Source organism: Archocentrus centrarchus, chromosome 12 (assembly GCF_007364275.1).
Source record: "Archocentrus centrarchus isolate MPI-CPG fArcCen1 chromosome 12, fArcCen1, whole genome shotgun sequence".
Lineage (NCBI taxonomy): Eukaryota > Metazoa > Chordata > Actinopteri > Cichliformes > Cichlidae > Archocentrus > Archocentrus centrarchus.
In genome coordinates this window covers 1,849,392-1,864,430 of record NC_044357.1, presented here as the reverse complement: position 1 = coordinate 1,864,430, position 15,039 = coordinate 1,849,392, and the positions used below count along the sequence as shown (strand labels likewise).

At 39.8% G+C, this 15,039-nt stretch overlaps 1 protein-coding gene across 1 annotated transcript; it reads left to right on the top strand.

The window, feature by feature from the left end:
- The first annotated feature begins 5,634 nt into the window (after nt 1-5,634).
- Nucleotides 5,635-15,039, top strand: kmt5aa (lysine methyltransferase 5Aa). Its single transcript, XM_030742150.1, has 7 exons — nt 5,635-5,918; nt 10,286-10,439; nt 10,612-10,894; nt 12,035-12,122; nt 12,666-12,725; nt 14,197-14,387; nt 14,699-15,039. Exons 1-7 carry the CDS (start codon nt 5,910-5,912, stop codon nt 14,907-14,909), a joined length of 996 nt encoding a protein of 331 aa, XP_030598010.1. The 5' UTR covers nt 5,635-5,909; the 3' UTR covers nt 14,910-15,039.

Genomic DNA, 15,039 nt, shown 5'->3' with positions numbered 1-15,039 from the left:
TCAAAATCTTAAGACCAGTTACAAAATTTGGGGTGCGTTTTCCTTCAATGGAACAATGGAGCTTCAGGTTGTGCAGGGGCGTCAAACAGCAGATGGCTATGTGGAGATGTTGCAGCGGGCATCCCTCATGACTGAGGGCCCTCGTCTGTGTGGTAATGACTGGGTTTTTCAACAGGACAATGCTGCAGTTCACAATGCCCGCCTGACAAAGGACTTCTTCCAGGAGAATAACATCACTCTTTTGGACCATCCTCCATGTTCCCCTGATCTAAATCCGACTGAGAACATTTGGGGATGGATGGCAAGGGAAGTTTACAAAAATGGACATCAGTTCCAGACAGTGGATGCCCTTCGTGAAGCCATCTTCAACACTTGGAGCAACATTCCCACTAGCCTCCTGGAAACACTGGCATCAAGCATGCCTAAACGATTGTTTGAAGTGATCAACAAGAATGGTGGAGCTACTCATTACTGAGTCCTTTTTTTGACACTTTGATTTCTGTTTTGAGGGGGTTTTGGGGTTTTTTTGAGCAATGGTCTTAAACTTTTGATCAGCTGAAAAAAATCATGTTTGAGTGTAAATGCAGTTTTCAAGAAATTCCCTGCTCAAAAATTTTTCTCTCTTTTGCGCCAATTTCTTCTTTTAGAATTGTGAAGCTGTACTTAGAACCTTCTTAAGATCCAATAGTACAAAATGCAAATTGTGTATGCAATGCAATTTTTTAACTGGTCTTAAGATTTTGATCAGGAGTGTGTGTGTGTGTATATATATATATATATATATATATATATATATATATATATATATATATATATATATATATATATATATATATATATATATATGGGGCATCTCTGCACAGGTTTTGCCTTGTGTGCTATCCTTCAGTCCAGCTTTGTCCAGCCATTGACAGGATTTTTTTGATATCAGACACTTCTTTTATCTGCCAGTGCAGAAGCCTGTCCTTCCATGATGGTTCCTGTTCTTTCGCCTCTTCTTTCTTGGGTTTCTGTTGCCTGAAGTACTCACTAAGCACGTGATCATTTGTGGCCATCTTCCTGATGTACTCATGGATCTTTGTTGTCTCATCTAGGATAGTGGTTCTGATACTCACTAATCCTCAGTCTCCTTCCTTCTGCTTAGCGAACAGTCTCAGGGTGCTGGATTTGGGGTGAAACCCTCCATGCATGGTGAGAAGTTTTCTTGTCTTGCTGTCAGTAGCTTCTGTCTCCTCCTTTGGACAGCTTATTATCCCAGCAGGGTATCTGCTGGTATCTGGTGTAAATTCTTCCCATCCAGCTGACTCTTCAGGACTTGCCTTACTCTCTGGAGGTACTTGGCTGTTGCAGCTTTCCTAGCAGTCTCCACATGGTTCCCATTTGCCTGTGGGATTCCAAGGTACTAATAGCTGTCCTCAATGTCTGCAATGTTGCCTCAGTAGTAGAGTAGTGCAATTCCCTCAGTTCTGACTACCTTCCCTCTCTTTGTTACTACACTTCTCCAGTCCAAATGACATACTGATGTCATTGCTGTAGATCCTAGTAGTGTGGATCAGTGAATAGATATCTTGTTCACTCCTGGCATACAGCTTGATGTAGGTGGCTGATGCTTGCTCCATCCCGCAGTCAGTGTCCATAGCCAGTCTTGTTGATGGTCTGGCTGAGGGGGTTCAGGCCTATGCAGAACAGTAGTGGGAACAGAGCATCTCCTTGGTAAATCCCGCAGTTGATGGTGACTTGTACAATTGGCTTGAAGTTGGCCTCTAGTCTTGTTCTCCACATTCCCATTGAGTTCTTGATGAAGGCTCTTAGGGTCCTGTTGCTCTTGTATAGTTCTAGGCATTCCAGGATCCGTGTGTGGTATCGAGTCATAGACTTTCTTGTAGTCAATCCAGGCGATGGACAGGTTGGTCAGTCTGGTCCTAATTCACTTGAATTCTTGAGTGACTGCTTTATCTACCAGTAGCTGGTGATTTGCTCCCGTAGTATCTCTGCCAATTCCTTTCTGGGCCCCGCTCATGTATTCAGCCATGTGCCTGCTCATCTTAGCTGCTATAATGCCTGACAGGAGTTTCCATAATCAGGACTGTCTGGCCTTCAGTCAGCAATTCTGGGTGTGTATACTGACATGATATGGTTATTTGTGTTGGGTAGTAAGAACATTAGCAGCAGTTTGGTAGATATTGCACAGAGTATAAACAAAAGTAATGCACAGACCTATAAGCATGATTAATGCACAGTGTTGTAACATCAAGTTGGTATTGCACATAGTGGAGACATTGACAGAGCAAATGTCCAGGTCAGTGGTTGCTTAATGTCCTAATGGCCCAAGGGAAAAAACTGTTCCTTAGCCTGGATGTATGGGCCTTCATTATCCTGTATTGATTCGTTTCCCAGAAGGCAATTCTTTAAACAGGTGATGTGCTGGGTGGAAGGGATCATTGAGGATGACAGTGGACCTTCTCTGGCATCTGAAGCTGGCAATCTCCACCATGGAGGGCAGCTGGCAAGTTTCTGGGCCGTGTTTATGATCCTCTGCAGGGCCTTCCTGTAGTGGAAAGAATACAGAGTTCCAATTTCAAAATGGCAATTTTGTGCCCTTATTCCTGCAAGACTTTGGAGTTTGTAAAGTTTAGGAAGTAGGCCTAAGCAGATTTTAGTAAACACAGCAACAGATACTAAATAAAAGAATGAAGGACATTCATATTTACAGTGTATGTTCTGTTGTTTTGTTATTTATTGGTAGATGTCCTGAACATTAAATATTTTGAAACAGAAATGAAAGGGGGCCTATTATGCTCATTTTTAACTATATATTTTTTGGACTCTATTAGAGTTGCTGATTCAGCTGATTCACAGTTAAAAATAATCAGTATTCTTGGAAGTTTACTGTTTAATTCTGGATGATATAAACCTTGCTGCTGGAGACAATGATACAATATTATGTTACAAGCCCTTGTGTTAATTGCTCATAAGGTTATTACTGCAAACTGGTTTAGATCACATCCACCTACCCTGGAACAATGGATTCAGAGACTAAAAACTGTGAACTTAATGGAGGACATAACAGCAACTCTGAGACTACAGAAGGACATTTATATAAGAGAATAATCTTCGGTTATTTTCTACCTCGAACAGGGGACTTGAGCCTTTGTGATATTGGATAACAAAAAAATAAATAAATCTTGACTATATGTTCGTAAAAGCTATTTCTGTGAAAATGAGGCAATATATATGTAGATATGTGTGTGGACCATGTCAAGGATTTCTAATAAAAGTAAAAAAAAATCATAATTTTTGTTGTATTGGGCCTTGTTGAGACACAGGGCATTTGAGTTCCCTTCATTTTAAGCCAATTTTCTGCTGCCGCTGTCAAACATATGGTTTGAAAAGCAGATGGGTGGGGCTCCTGTGCTCGCAACCTGAACTGTGAAATTACCAGATTATGGTTATCTATGTTGACATCATAAAGATCCAAGAATATATATATATATATATATATATATATATATATATATATATATATATATATACACACACACACACATACACACACAAATGAGTTTTTGGCTCACAATACCTATACATACACTGATATGGAGAGAAAATTGACTCAAAATATCTGTGTGTCTGTAATGCAGGATTTGTGCGTAACCTGCTGGATTTGTAATTTTTTGTAATACACGATTCACCTGATACACACGCACAAAACTAAAGTTACACACGAATCACCTGATACACACGCACAAAACTAAAGTTACACACGAATCACCTGATACACACGCACAAAACGGCGGTTACGAGTGCACAAAGTTTTTGAGACACATTTCACGCTTCCGGTGAGCTCCCAGATTCGTGCGTAACTTGGTGCGTTTAATGCTAGTACAAAGCTGGGTCATCTGAGTTTTGTTCTGGGTCTAGTGTTTTTTTTCCCGCTGAACTTATTTCACTCTATACTTGTGCCGAAGTAGAAAAGACGATTTTCTGTGGAAGATGGGATACCTCAGCACCCTTTAGTTATAACACATACACCTACATCTATTTTTTAATATTCTAATACTATTTACATATGCATTTGTGAGCTGTACAAATGTAATTATTTGGTTAAAAGAAACGACCACTAGGTGGTGCAATGCTTCTCTGGCTCGGAAAACAGCCAGTCAAACTCTGAGAGGAATGTACTGTCTTAGCTACCAACAGCTAAAGTAGCTTAGCTCACATAAAGATGAGTTCTAGCTAACAGAGAAATGCATGGAGAACCGTATCAAACTACTTGACACATAAAACGCAATCTCTAAAAATACTCATTATAATCGGATAGCAAAGTGTGCAGATTTTAACTTTAAATTACTTCTGAGGGTAGACCACCGTGATTCCCCGCCATAACAGTCGCCTACTCTTCCTTTGTGCCTCTCAGAGTTTGACTGGCTGTTTTCCGAGCCAGAGAAGTATTGCACCACCTAGTGGTCGTTTCTTTTAACCAAATAATTACATTTGTACAGCTCACAAATGCATATGTAAATAGTATTAGAATATTAAAAAATAGATGTAGGTGTATGTGTTATAACTAAAGGGTGCTGAGGTATCCCATCTTCCACAGAAAATCGTCTTTTCCACTTCGGCACAAGTATAGAGTGAAATAAGTTCAGCGGGAAAAAAACACTAGACCCAGAACAAAACTCAGATGACCCAGCTTTGTACTAGCATTAAACGCACCAAGTTACGCACGAATCTGGGAGCTCACCGGAAGCGTGAAATGTGTCTCAAAAACTTTGTGCACTCGTAACCGCCGTTTTGTGCGTGTGTATCAGGTGATTCGTGTGTAACTTTAGTTTTGTGCGTGTGTATCAGGTGATTCGTGTGTAACTTTAGTTTTGTGCGTGTGTATCAGGTGATTCGTGTGTAACTTTAGTTTTGTGCGTGTGTATCAGGTGATTCGTGTGTAACTTTAGTTTTGTGCGTGTGTATCAGGTGAATCGTGTATTACAAAAAATTACAAAACCAGCAGGTTACGCACAAATCCTGCATTACAGACACACAGATATTTTGAGTCAATTTTCTCTCCATACAATTTTCTCTCCATACACTGACCTGAGAATTTGAAACTTTGCCCATGTTTATTATGACTACTGTAACGGTTGTGATGTATGTTATGAATATATATGACAAAAATACGTAAAAGGTCCACTTTAATATAGTTATGTTTAGAGGTGGCTGTGGCTCAAGTGGTAGAGTGGCCATCTAGCAATTAGAAGGTCGGTGGCTCGATCAGTCCTCCAGTCCGCATGCTAAACCAAGATGCTGAATCCCGAATTGCTCCACATGCATTCATCTGAGTGTGCGTGCATGCTAGAAAGCGCTTACGTGTGTGATTGGGTGACTGAAACTTGCAGTAGAAATGGCTGTGAGAGCTCAGCTGAGAAGAAAGGCACTATTTAAGTACCATCCAATATACAAACTTCGGGTCTGCAGTGTGTTGATTATACTTGCTGTATTGAAATACCAGTTAATAGAAAACAATACAAAAACCTGGAAATGTTGTTTATTAAGAGATATTTTGAAAAGTATTGAAATGTTAGCTAGTTAAAAACAAAAAAATAAAAGGAAGATTTAAAACACGGTTACTGCCGCTATGGACCTGCAGGGGGCGCCGGCGTTCCTCCTCTTTTCCTTCATTTACAAGCAGACAGGAAGATGGCGGAGCGGAGCTGTGGGGACTGCATCGGTTGAGCTGCTGTGGTTTTAAACGCAACAGAAGGGCACGCAGTCACCGTGGAAGCGGCCCACTTGAAGGAACATCTCCGCCTGTAGGAGCGGGGCGAGGCTAAGCTTTTACCAGGTTTCTGTTCGTGTTTTTTCTCTAACCGAGAGGAGAGTGCCGAGCGAGGGGCAACGAAAACAAGTCGGACATGAACGGGGTAAGTTTGCTTGTTTGGTCATCAACGCCGAGCTAAATAAGGAGCGCTAGCTAGAGTAAGATAACACTTTGTTTCAGTGCGAGACAAACGTGCTTGTCTGTGAAAATATGTTTAAGTGATAGTCCAGTTCGGTGGTATTTTTTTCTGTAAGTTAGCGTATTTACAGTCGCTACACAGAGAAGCCGTTTTGTTGGGGAGCGCATATGTTGGCTAATAATGAAAGCTACATGTGAGTGCCTGCCAGCTGAGGACACAGCAGCATTTATGGATGTTAGACAAGATCAAAATACGCGGATTTGTGTTTTTGGATGGGGTTTATAGATTAAAAGCTTTTGTATGGGTTCGTTTGAATGGATGCGATCAGTAGATAATGAGTCAGGAGGCCCATCTGTGCCTTGACTCCGGATTTAAAGGGGCTGATGGAGTTGACTGGAGAGTGGAGGTGGGTGTGGTTCCAGCATGGTCCCCCTCTCCCAGGCCCCACCCACACCACTGGTGGAAAGTAGTGCCTGTAATGTACTGTAGTTATAAGCTGGAGGAAAAATACTAAAATATAGTATGAATATAGTAAAATATTTACACGCATAAATAAAATAAAACAAAACATGTGACAAACTAAAGGAAAAACGGAACAACCTACCTCCACAGCAAGGGGATGCAGTAGCTGTGTTATGTTTTGGGGCCATTTTGCTGCAGTTGTTTGGCAACATTTATTCTCTGTTGAGGAAAAGGTCACTCTAAATGAACACAAAGTTCATTTAGTGAAGTGAGCGATCCTCTGTAACCTATGCTGAAAAATCTCTGTCCTGATAAGAATGCCAGGATGGCAATGCTCCTGTCCTGAGGGCACAAGGTTCACTGAAGGGTTTGTTGAGGATGAAAATGAAAATGTGGGTGATATCCTTTGACCTTCACAGTCATCAGATCTCAAGTTAATTGAATACCTGTGGGTGATTTGGGGCTGACTTGTAAGACAGTGCTCTCTAAGTGAGGGGATTTCTCTTAGAAAATTGGTGTTCTGCCATTCCAGTACTTTTCCAGTGACTTGATGAATCAGTGCCAGGAGTACAGTGAAACACCTCTGACTTGAGTGCCAAACACCTTAATAAGACACTTGTTTTTTCTTTGATTTGGCACCTATCTGGATATTTTACTACTGAAGAAATGCCAATTTAATCAAGTATTTTTAGACTAAAAAAAAATATCTACATTCATTAGACTGTAAACAATGAGAGTGCATGAAAGAGAGGGGTGTATGATGAATGGGCTAGTGAGGTATGTTTGTTACACCTAAAGCCCAAGTTTTAAGTGTCTTGAAGGCTTCCTTACTGTGAAAGCTGGCTTGACAAAACCTAAAATTACATTCAGAGATAATGAATATAACATGCAGCTGTCACATTATAACGAAGCAGCTGAGCTGAGAACAAACTCAGTGATTTAATAAATATAAGGCTAATGATGATGAATTCACAAGATTAATATTTTCTTTTGCCAGCATTGCTATCTGGACTTATTTGCAGCACTTTTAGCTTTATCATTACAGACCTCTATCACCTGTATCTCTGACTGGAACAGGCAGCTCGTTTTGTTGCAAGAACAGTCAATCATCATCATAGCCTCCTTTTATGTCGGCGTGCACAGAGCCTGCACCAGAAAGTCTGGGTTAACAGAGAAATTCATAACCACTGTCGTGATACCTGTTTGTTTGTGACTGGGGATTTAAGTTTTCTTGAGACAGCTGATGCAAAGGAAACCTGCCTGTGTCGAAAATGTTTTGTAGTGCATGCTTTGAGAAGTCTTTGCTGTGATATCAGTTATCTATTTTCTCAGTATCCACTGGTTACGTTAAAATTCTTGATTGTCTGTTTCCCTCAGAGGCTGGACCTCAGACAATAGATAGATAGAATGCCTTTATTGTCATTATACAGGATGTACTCACTATTGCATATATATATATATATATATATATATATATATATATATATATATATATATATATATATATATATATATATATATATATGAGAATATTATATATATATACAATAGAGAATATGTTCCCAACGTGATAAACTCTTGAATTTATATCTACATTTTCATACATAATAAATTCGTAATTTTTTTTTCTTCATCTTAGTAATAGTTCGAGCAATCTCTGTATGATGTAAATGGTAAATGGTAAATGGACTAGTTCTTATATAGCGCTTTTCTACTCAGTATGAGCACTCAAAGCGCTTATACAACCTGTTTTGCATTCACCCATGCACTCCCATTCATACAAGCACTTCCATTTTTACTAAGCTAAGTGCTTTTAATTACCTAACATTCACACGCATTCATACTCCGACAGAACGGTCGGATGTTTATCCACTTACGATTTGGCAGGTGTGCTGGCAGAGACCTGAGTAAATGCAGTGTTAGGTTCGAGATTATAGAGGAAGGGGTACACAAAGGCATGTTTGTTTGGTTGTCATTGTGAGGAGAATTATTGGCAGCAATTCATTCCCTATAGAGGAGTAACTATGTAATGAACCGAACCAAAATTCACTGAACCATGGCCTCAATATGAACTCAACCCTAATTCCAAGGCCTTTTAATGCAAAGGTAAATCTTCACAGATAAATGCCAAACTCTTCCCCTGACCTCAACTTAAACCATATAGTTGTCTTTCCTGTGTGTGTGTGTGTTTTCTTGTATTTACTCTTGTCTAGTTTCTAGAGTGTCACAGTAAATGTGGCTATTGATCCTATTCTTTCCTGTTGACTGCATTATTTCAGTGCCATTCCCATGGAAGAAAACAATGGCTAGATCTTATCAATAAGTTATCTAAAACTAACTATGGTGACTGACTCCTTGATTTAATCCTTTTGCATTTTAGTTTTGATTGGTGATACGTTTTTGCTCTGTGCTCCATTAGGTACATTTTTATGTTTCTAATATTTGATTCTTTTCCAGTAATATAAACATTACTCCCAATTATAGGTAGGCAATATATCCTCAGAATTATATCATACTATTTAATATATATATATATATATATATATATAATGCGCAATAGTGAGATTTCTGACAATATAGGAAAAAATACTTAACTTTTTACTGCAGCTTACAAGCAGCAACATTTCTAAATGTAAGTAAATAAATGGCAATTCCATCTTAATTTTCCAATGAGCTGCTGTCGTTGATGACACACACACACCTAATTTGAAGTGAAACAAGGTGCCAGCAGCAGCCTTACAGTGCAGTAGTACTGGCACAGCATTATATACAGTGACACTACTACTACTAACCCAGGCAGTGTTTTCCTTTGAAATTTTATATAACACGACTGCTTCTCACATTAGTTTAATAGTAACTAAAGTAACTTAACCTCGTCACTCTTCGTGAACCTGCGCAATATTGTCACATGATAAAACTGAAAAATATTTTCTACCCGGGATTTTGGATCTTGGATTGAGCTTTTTAACGAGCTGCTTAAAGCCCTGCTTTACCAACATGTAACCGCATCAGTCATTTACATCAACTGTTTGCACTTCCTGTTATATGGACTGCAACTAACAGGTGATGGTGCTTAGTGGAGTCATTTGTTTACATTTGGGTTGCTACTTTCTCCTCCTGGTTAAATGGACCAGTTCTTATACAGCGCTTTTCTAATCTGTTTTGAGTACTCAAAGCGCTTATACAACACATTTACACCATTCACACCCATGATTAACTAAACTAAGTGCTTTTTTTTTTTTATTATCTAGCATTCACACACATTCACACTCCAACGCTTGCATCGAAGAGCAACTTGGGGTTCAGTATCTTGCCCAAGGATACATTGGCACGCAGCCTGGAGTAGCCAGGAATCGAACCGCCGACCTTCCTGCTCTACCTCCTGAGCTACAGTTGTGCTCGATAATGTTTTATGCCTCAAGTGGTAAAACTAGTTTCTTGTTTCCACCTTTCGCAGGAGCAATTTTCTTGCATATTTTGCAAAGGATTGCGCTTTGTTGGAGGATGTTGAAGTAGCTGCCTTTTTTAGGTACGGAATCACCACCAGAGGCTGACACGCAGCTTTTGCTCTCAGATGTGCTCAGGCTTGTCTCGCTGCTGTGCGCACTAGGGAATGTCAATGCTTGGCATTGCAATCGCAATGACATTGCGATATGAGGTTCATATCATGTAAAAATGTATCTAGACATCACTGAAAATACACCTGCCTCAGTTTTCACCTCAAGCTCTCATTTAAAAGTATTCTCATTGGTTGACCTCATCTGCCTCTCAGCAGTAGTGTATAAACATGCTATCATAAAGACTGCCTCTCCATGTGTTGTAGATGATGATTCTAGAGAAGGAGCTAAGCTTTGTCTCTGATTTCACAGGAAACTGTATGCAGTAGCCATTCAGTCACCATCTTTAGCTGCACCAAGTCCATATCATCAGCTCAAGATGAAAAGACCACCATCAGGCTGACACAGGAGGGAAAGTGCTCTCCAGTTTTCTCCTTTCAGAATGATGCCCAGAAGCAGGAAGAAAGTGAGTATGTTTGCTCCAGGTCTACAGTGTGATCTCCAGCATAGGAGAGCAACTGAATCACTGTTTCAGTTTATATTTCACCGCATTATGGATGAATTTCCAGTGAGAGAAACTGGAAATACAAGATTTGCCTGAACCTTCAGCATGATGTTTCTCTCCATTCATTCTTTAGGAAAGACAACGAATGCCATCAGCACAACAACGACAGAACCAAAGGCAGATTTCACAGAGAACAGTTACAGCCAGTGTTCACCCTGCTGGTCAGATGAACAGCCGTCACCTCCGCAGCTCCACTGCGCCGAAACCTGCCTTCATTCCCATCCCGGACTCTCCCTCCCCCTCAGCAATGGTTTAGCTCATAGTCTTCTCCACACCAACAATGGCAGCGCTCTCCACAGCCACCAGAGGAGGGGAACCCGGGTCAAGGTCATAGGAAAGAAATCCACCCGAAGAATGTATGTCTTGATTACTGTTGCATTTTTATGTCCTTTCCTCATGGCACATGCAGAACAGTACGCCCTCATGCTGGTGTCTGGGAGTCTGACGCCAGCATGACGCTAGCAGAAACATCATGCTTGCACACTGGGTACCATATATGGAGTAGATGATCTGATTTGATTTTGGAGCACCTTTGTACACAACTCTGCATATTAATGACCAAATTTCCTTGGTAAACATGATAACTCACACGAGATGCATACTAGATAACCACACTATATGGAGTATAGTCATAGTCTGGATGTGAGCTCATTTACCTAGTCGTATATACAATTATGTATTTTATGTCTTTTTGCTGGCTAGTACATGTCAGATTGGTTAATTGTTGGCCTAAATTTTCTAATGGCACAAAGCACCAGTGTATAACTAACATTTGCTTTCTTTACTGGTGGTTAGCTGGCTGGCTAGCTGTGACTTAGCTACTCAAGATGTATCTGATATTTTGTAGTTTGGTAATGTTGGTTGATGAAGTAATTTAACTACAGCCAGCTAAATGACCAAATCATCCCCAGTACTTTGGATGAACTAGCCAATTGTATCCACTTAAGACAGTGTTTTTCTTTGGAAAATCCAGGACATTATAGAAGAATGACGACTCAAGGTCAGATTTGATCCCGAAAGCAAAAACGATCCCTTCATGAATTGAATATCTTGCTGATGCTGGCTGTAGTTTTCAACAGCCAAATGTCAGTTTGGCTAGACGGGCTTCATTTGATAAAACAGATATTATGTAGAATCCTGAGCTTCTGTCCTTTTTGTGTCACTACAATGTGAATAATTTTATTTCTCCACCATCGGCTTGATGAGACAGGAGAGCTGACATGCTGCTGCTGCTGCTGCAGGGCCACATCTTTGCATCATTGGCCCTCGATAAAGAATTTGCTTTTCAAATGCAAGGGCAACAGTTTTGACCCCTGGTCTTCTGTCTCCAAAGAAAACCAGATTCATTTCTTTTTGGCCTGAAATGAATCTGGTGCCCTTGCACAAAACATTTCAAGTGCCTCTTGTTAAATAAATACTGCAGTGCTGTAAAAGCCTATCATTAAACAGAATGGTTGTAATAGCTGTTGCTGTTTCATTGTGTTTATTCACTACAGGTTAGGAGGGGAAAACTCCCAAAACAGGAAAGTTACTGACTTCTATCCAGTAAGACGAAGCTCAAGAAAAAGTAAAACAGAGCTCAAGGTAAGACAAAATCAGTTTCATAATATACTGCAACATATTTTTACTGGTAGTGAGGTAGAGCATTTATATTATGGGGTCGAGTATTCATGTAGGTTTCTTTAGGGAATTAGGGAAAGTGTGGGTCTTATTGAAGTGTGTGTGTCTGCATTTGTGAACAAAGACTGTCAAACAGAACAGGAAGTCTGAGTCAGCGGATCATAGCTGATTGGTTCTCAGGTTGATGAAGTTGTCACTGCTAAAGAAAAATTGGCTTCACTTGAAAATGTACGTAGACAATTTACAGCAGTGCATATTTTCTAAGAGTAGGCAAAGCTGCAAGGTGGAGTCTTGACCTCTGCTGTACCTTGAAGAATACTGATGACAAAAGCTTTGTCTCTGTGTATACACTCAGCATGTTTGGTGTTGTCAAAAACAGTGCGTCTTGTGTTTGGGCTTGTACAGTGCTGTGATTCTGTTTGAAGGAAAGCCCCTTTTTATGGCTGATGTGTGTGGGTGGTCTTCTCATTGTTATTAATGCCATTTCCTGTTCCCTTTTGTTGCCAGTGTGAACAAAAGAAGCTCATAGATGATCTCATCACAAATGGAATAGAGGAAGGAATGGAGGTACACTGAATTTTCTTCAATTTCTAATCTCATTTTTTAACACAAATGATACATGTAAACATTGTGACATATTAGTAGAATGTAATTGAGGCAATGTTTGCAAGACTCTTAGCCACAGCTAATTTGCAGACCTTGTCTCAATGTTGAAGAAGTGTCAGAATTCATCACTCCTTCAGCACCTTCTTGAGGTTCAGTTCAGTTCCACATAACAAGTTTTGGTTGGTTTGACTGAAGAATGATTCACATTGAGTATGTTGACATGAGTATCTCAGCTATGATTGCAACTCAAAATGGTACACAGTAATTTGTATGGCCCCCACGTGCTTGTATGCGTGCATGACTATGTCGGAGCATGCTCCTAATGAGATGATGTCCTGGGGGATCATCTCCCAGATGTGTAGCTGGGCTTCGACTGTATGCAAATTTGAAATAAAGTCCACAAGTAAGAATAGGTGCTGTTTTTAGATCATGTAATAATGCTTAAAGAGCAATAAAGTGGTTGTAAAGTTGTTTGCAGCCAACAGACAAACATCAAGGAATAAAGTTGCTTCTAAGAATCTGAATTTATTATTGATGACAAAAGCTTTAGACCCTCCTGCTCTCTGTGCACAGAGAATCATCCAGTAATGGTGACACTATTTTCTGGAGATTTGATTGGTCAGTTGGCCGTGATTTTTATTTTAATTTTTTTTCTACCTGTTGATCTCTAATCTCAAACATAACCTGCACCTGACGTGGCTATTATAACCCGGTAAGAAGTGATCTGCCTTCATAGCACAAAAACTCACATTTCTGGTGCGTCAACTTGAAGCTGGCCTTAAAAACTGATTCCATTTTTTTTTTTTTTTTTAAATTCTCTTACACAGTATTTTGGCAGCACACTATTTAGTGTCTCATATATATGCTGTAGCATGCTCTCAGGCTTACCTTTGACCCATGTAGTGTTAACTCAGACTTCACGTCTAAGATGTTTTCCTGCAGCCAGAGCCTGCAACTTCTGTATCGACCAGCTGACTGGAGCTCGCACTCTGCAGTGAAAAATTGTTGCATTAAGTCATAAGTGGGTGTCATGTACTCATTGTGATCAAAACTGCCATAACCATGATACTCACGGGCATGCACATACATTCTTGAACAATTTATTCCCACTGAAGGCAAAAATCTGAAGGAAAATTTGAAAGGAGAATTCAAGTAATCACACAAACTCTTCCATTTTACTCAGTCATGCTCTCGTATAAAAATGTCTCATTTTAAGGAGAATTTTGATGCAGATAATGAAGCTGTATGGAAATGATTGCTAACCACAAATTTGCACCATGATTAAAAAAAAAAAGGAAAACATCATTTCAGTTGTTTAAAATGAAGCTTACAAATAGGTTCAGACTGACTTCATTCACATTGTACGCAGTTAGTAAACATTCAGCTGTCCAAGCTTTGTCACCACAGAAAGCCTCTTGTACTTTCTTTGTAGGTGCAGCATATAGAAGGAAAGGGGAGAGCGGTGTTTGCCACTCGGTGTTTCCAGAAAGGCGATTATGTGGTGGAATATCACGGAGACCTGCTGCAGATCACTGATGCTAAAAAGAGAGAAGCTGAATATGCTCAAAATCCTGCAACCGGCTGCTACATGTACTACTTCCAGTACCTCTGCAAAACATACTGGTAAGATGAATTTATTGTTTGTTTGTTTTACTGAATTTCAGTGTTATTTTATATTGACTTAATAAACCAGTTTACCAAAAGCCACAGGTTTGATATGACAAATTGTCACTATTGTCAATAAACCTGAAAAACTACTTGGTTTTAATAGTTTTTATAAAATTGACTAACAGTCAATAAAGATCATTTCATTCTCATTTTTTCCAAATGTAATGTATGAATGTCTCACCAATGAAATGTATGAATAGTGATAGTGCAGTAATGAATGAGTACTGTGCATGTATATTAAACACGATTTGTTTTTCTTTCCACAGTGTGGATGCTACAAAAGAGACTGGTCGAATGGGTCGGCTGATAAATCACAGTAAAAATGGGAACTGCCAAACCAAACTCCACGACATCAACGGTGTCCCTCACCTCATTCTCATCGCCTCTCGAAACATTGACAAAGGCGAGGAGCTGCTTTATGACTATGGAGACCGCAGCAAAGCCTCCATCGCTGCTCACCCCTGGCTCAAATATTGATTGAGAGATCCACAGAAAAAAAAAAAAGTCAAGGGAAACTTACAGTAATGCTTGTGGTTCTTATTAGCTAGTGTACAAAAGGCCTTAGAAACAGAATGTGTGCCCTTTTTTTGTTCCAATAATGAGGAAG

Coding starts and splice junctions, on each gene's coding strand:
- kmt5aa (XM_030742150.1), top strand. Junction 12,726..14,196: donor GAATAGAGGAAGGAATGGAG/GTACACTGAATT, acceptor CTTTCTTTGTAG/GTGCAGCATATAGAAGGAAA. Junction 14,388..14,698: donor TACCTCTGCAAAACATACTG/GTAAGATGAATT, acceptor TTCTTTCCACAG/TGTGGATGCTACAAAAGAGA.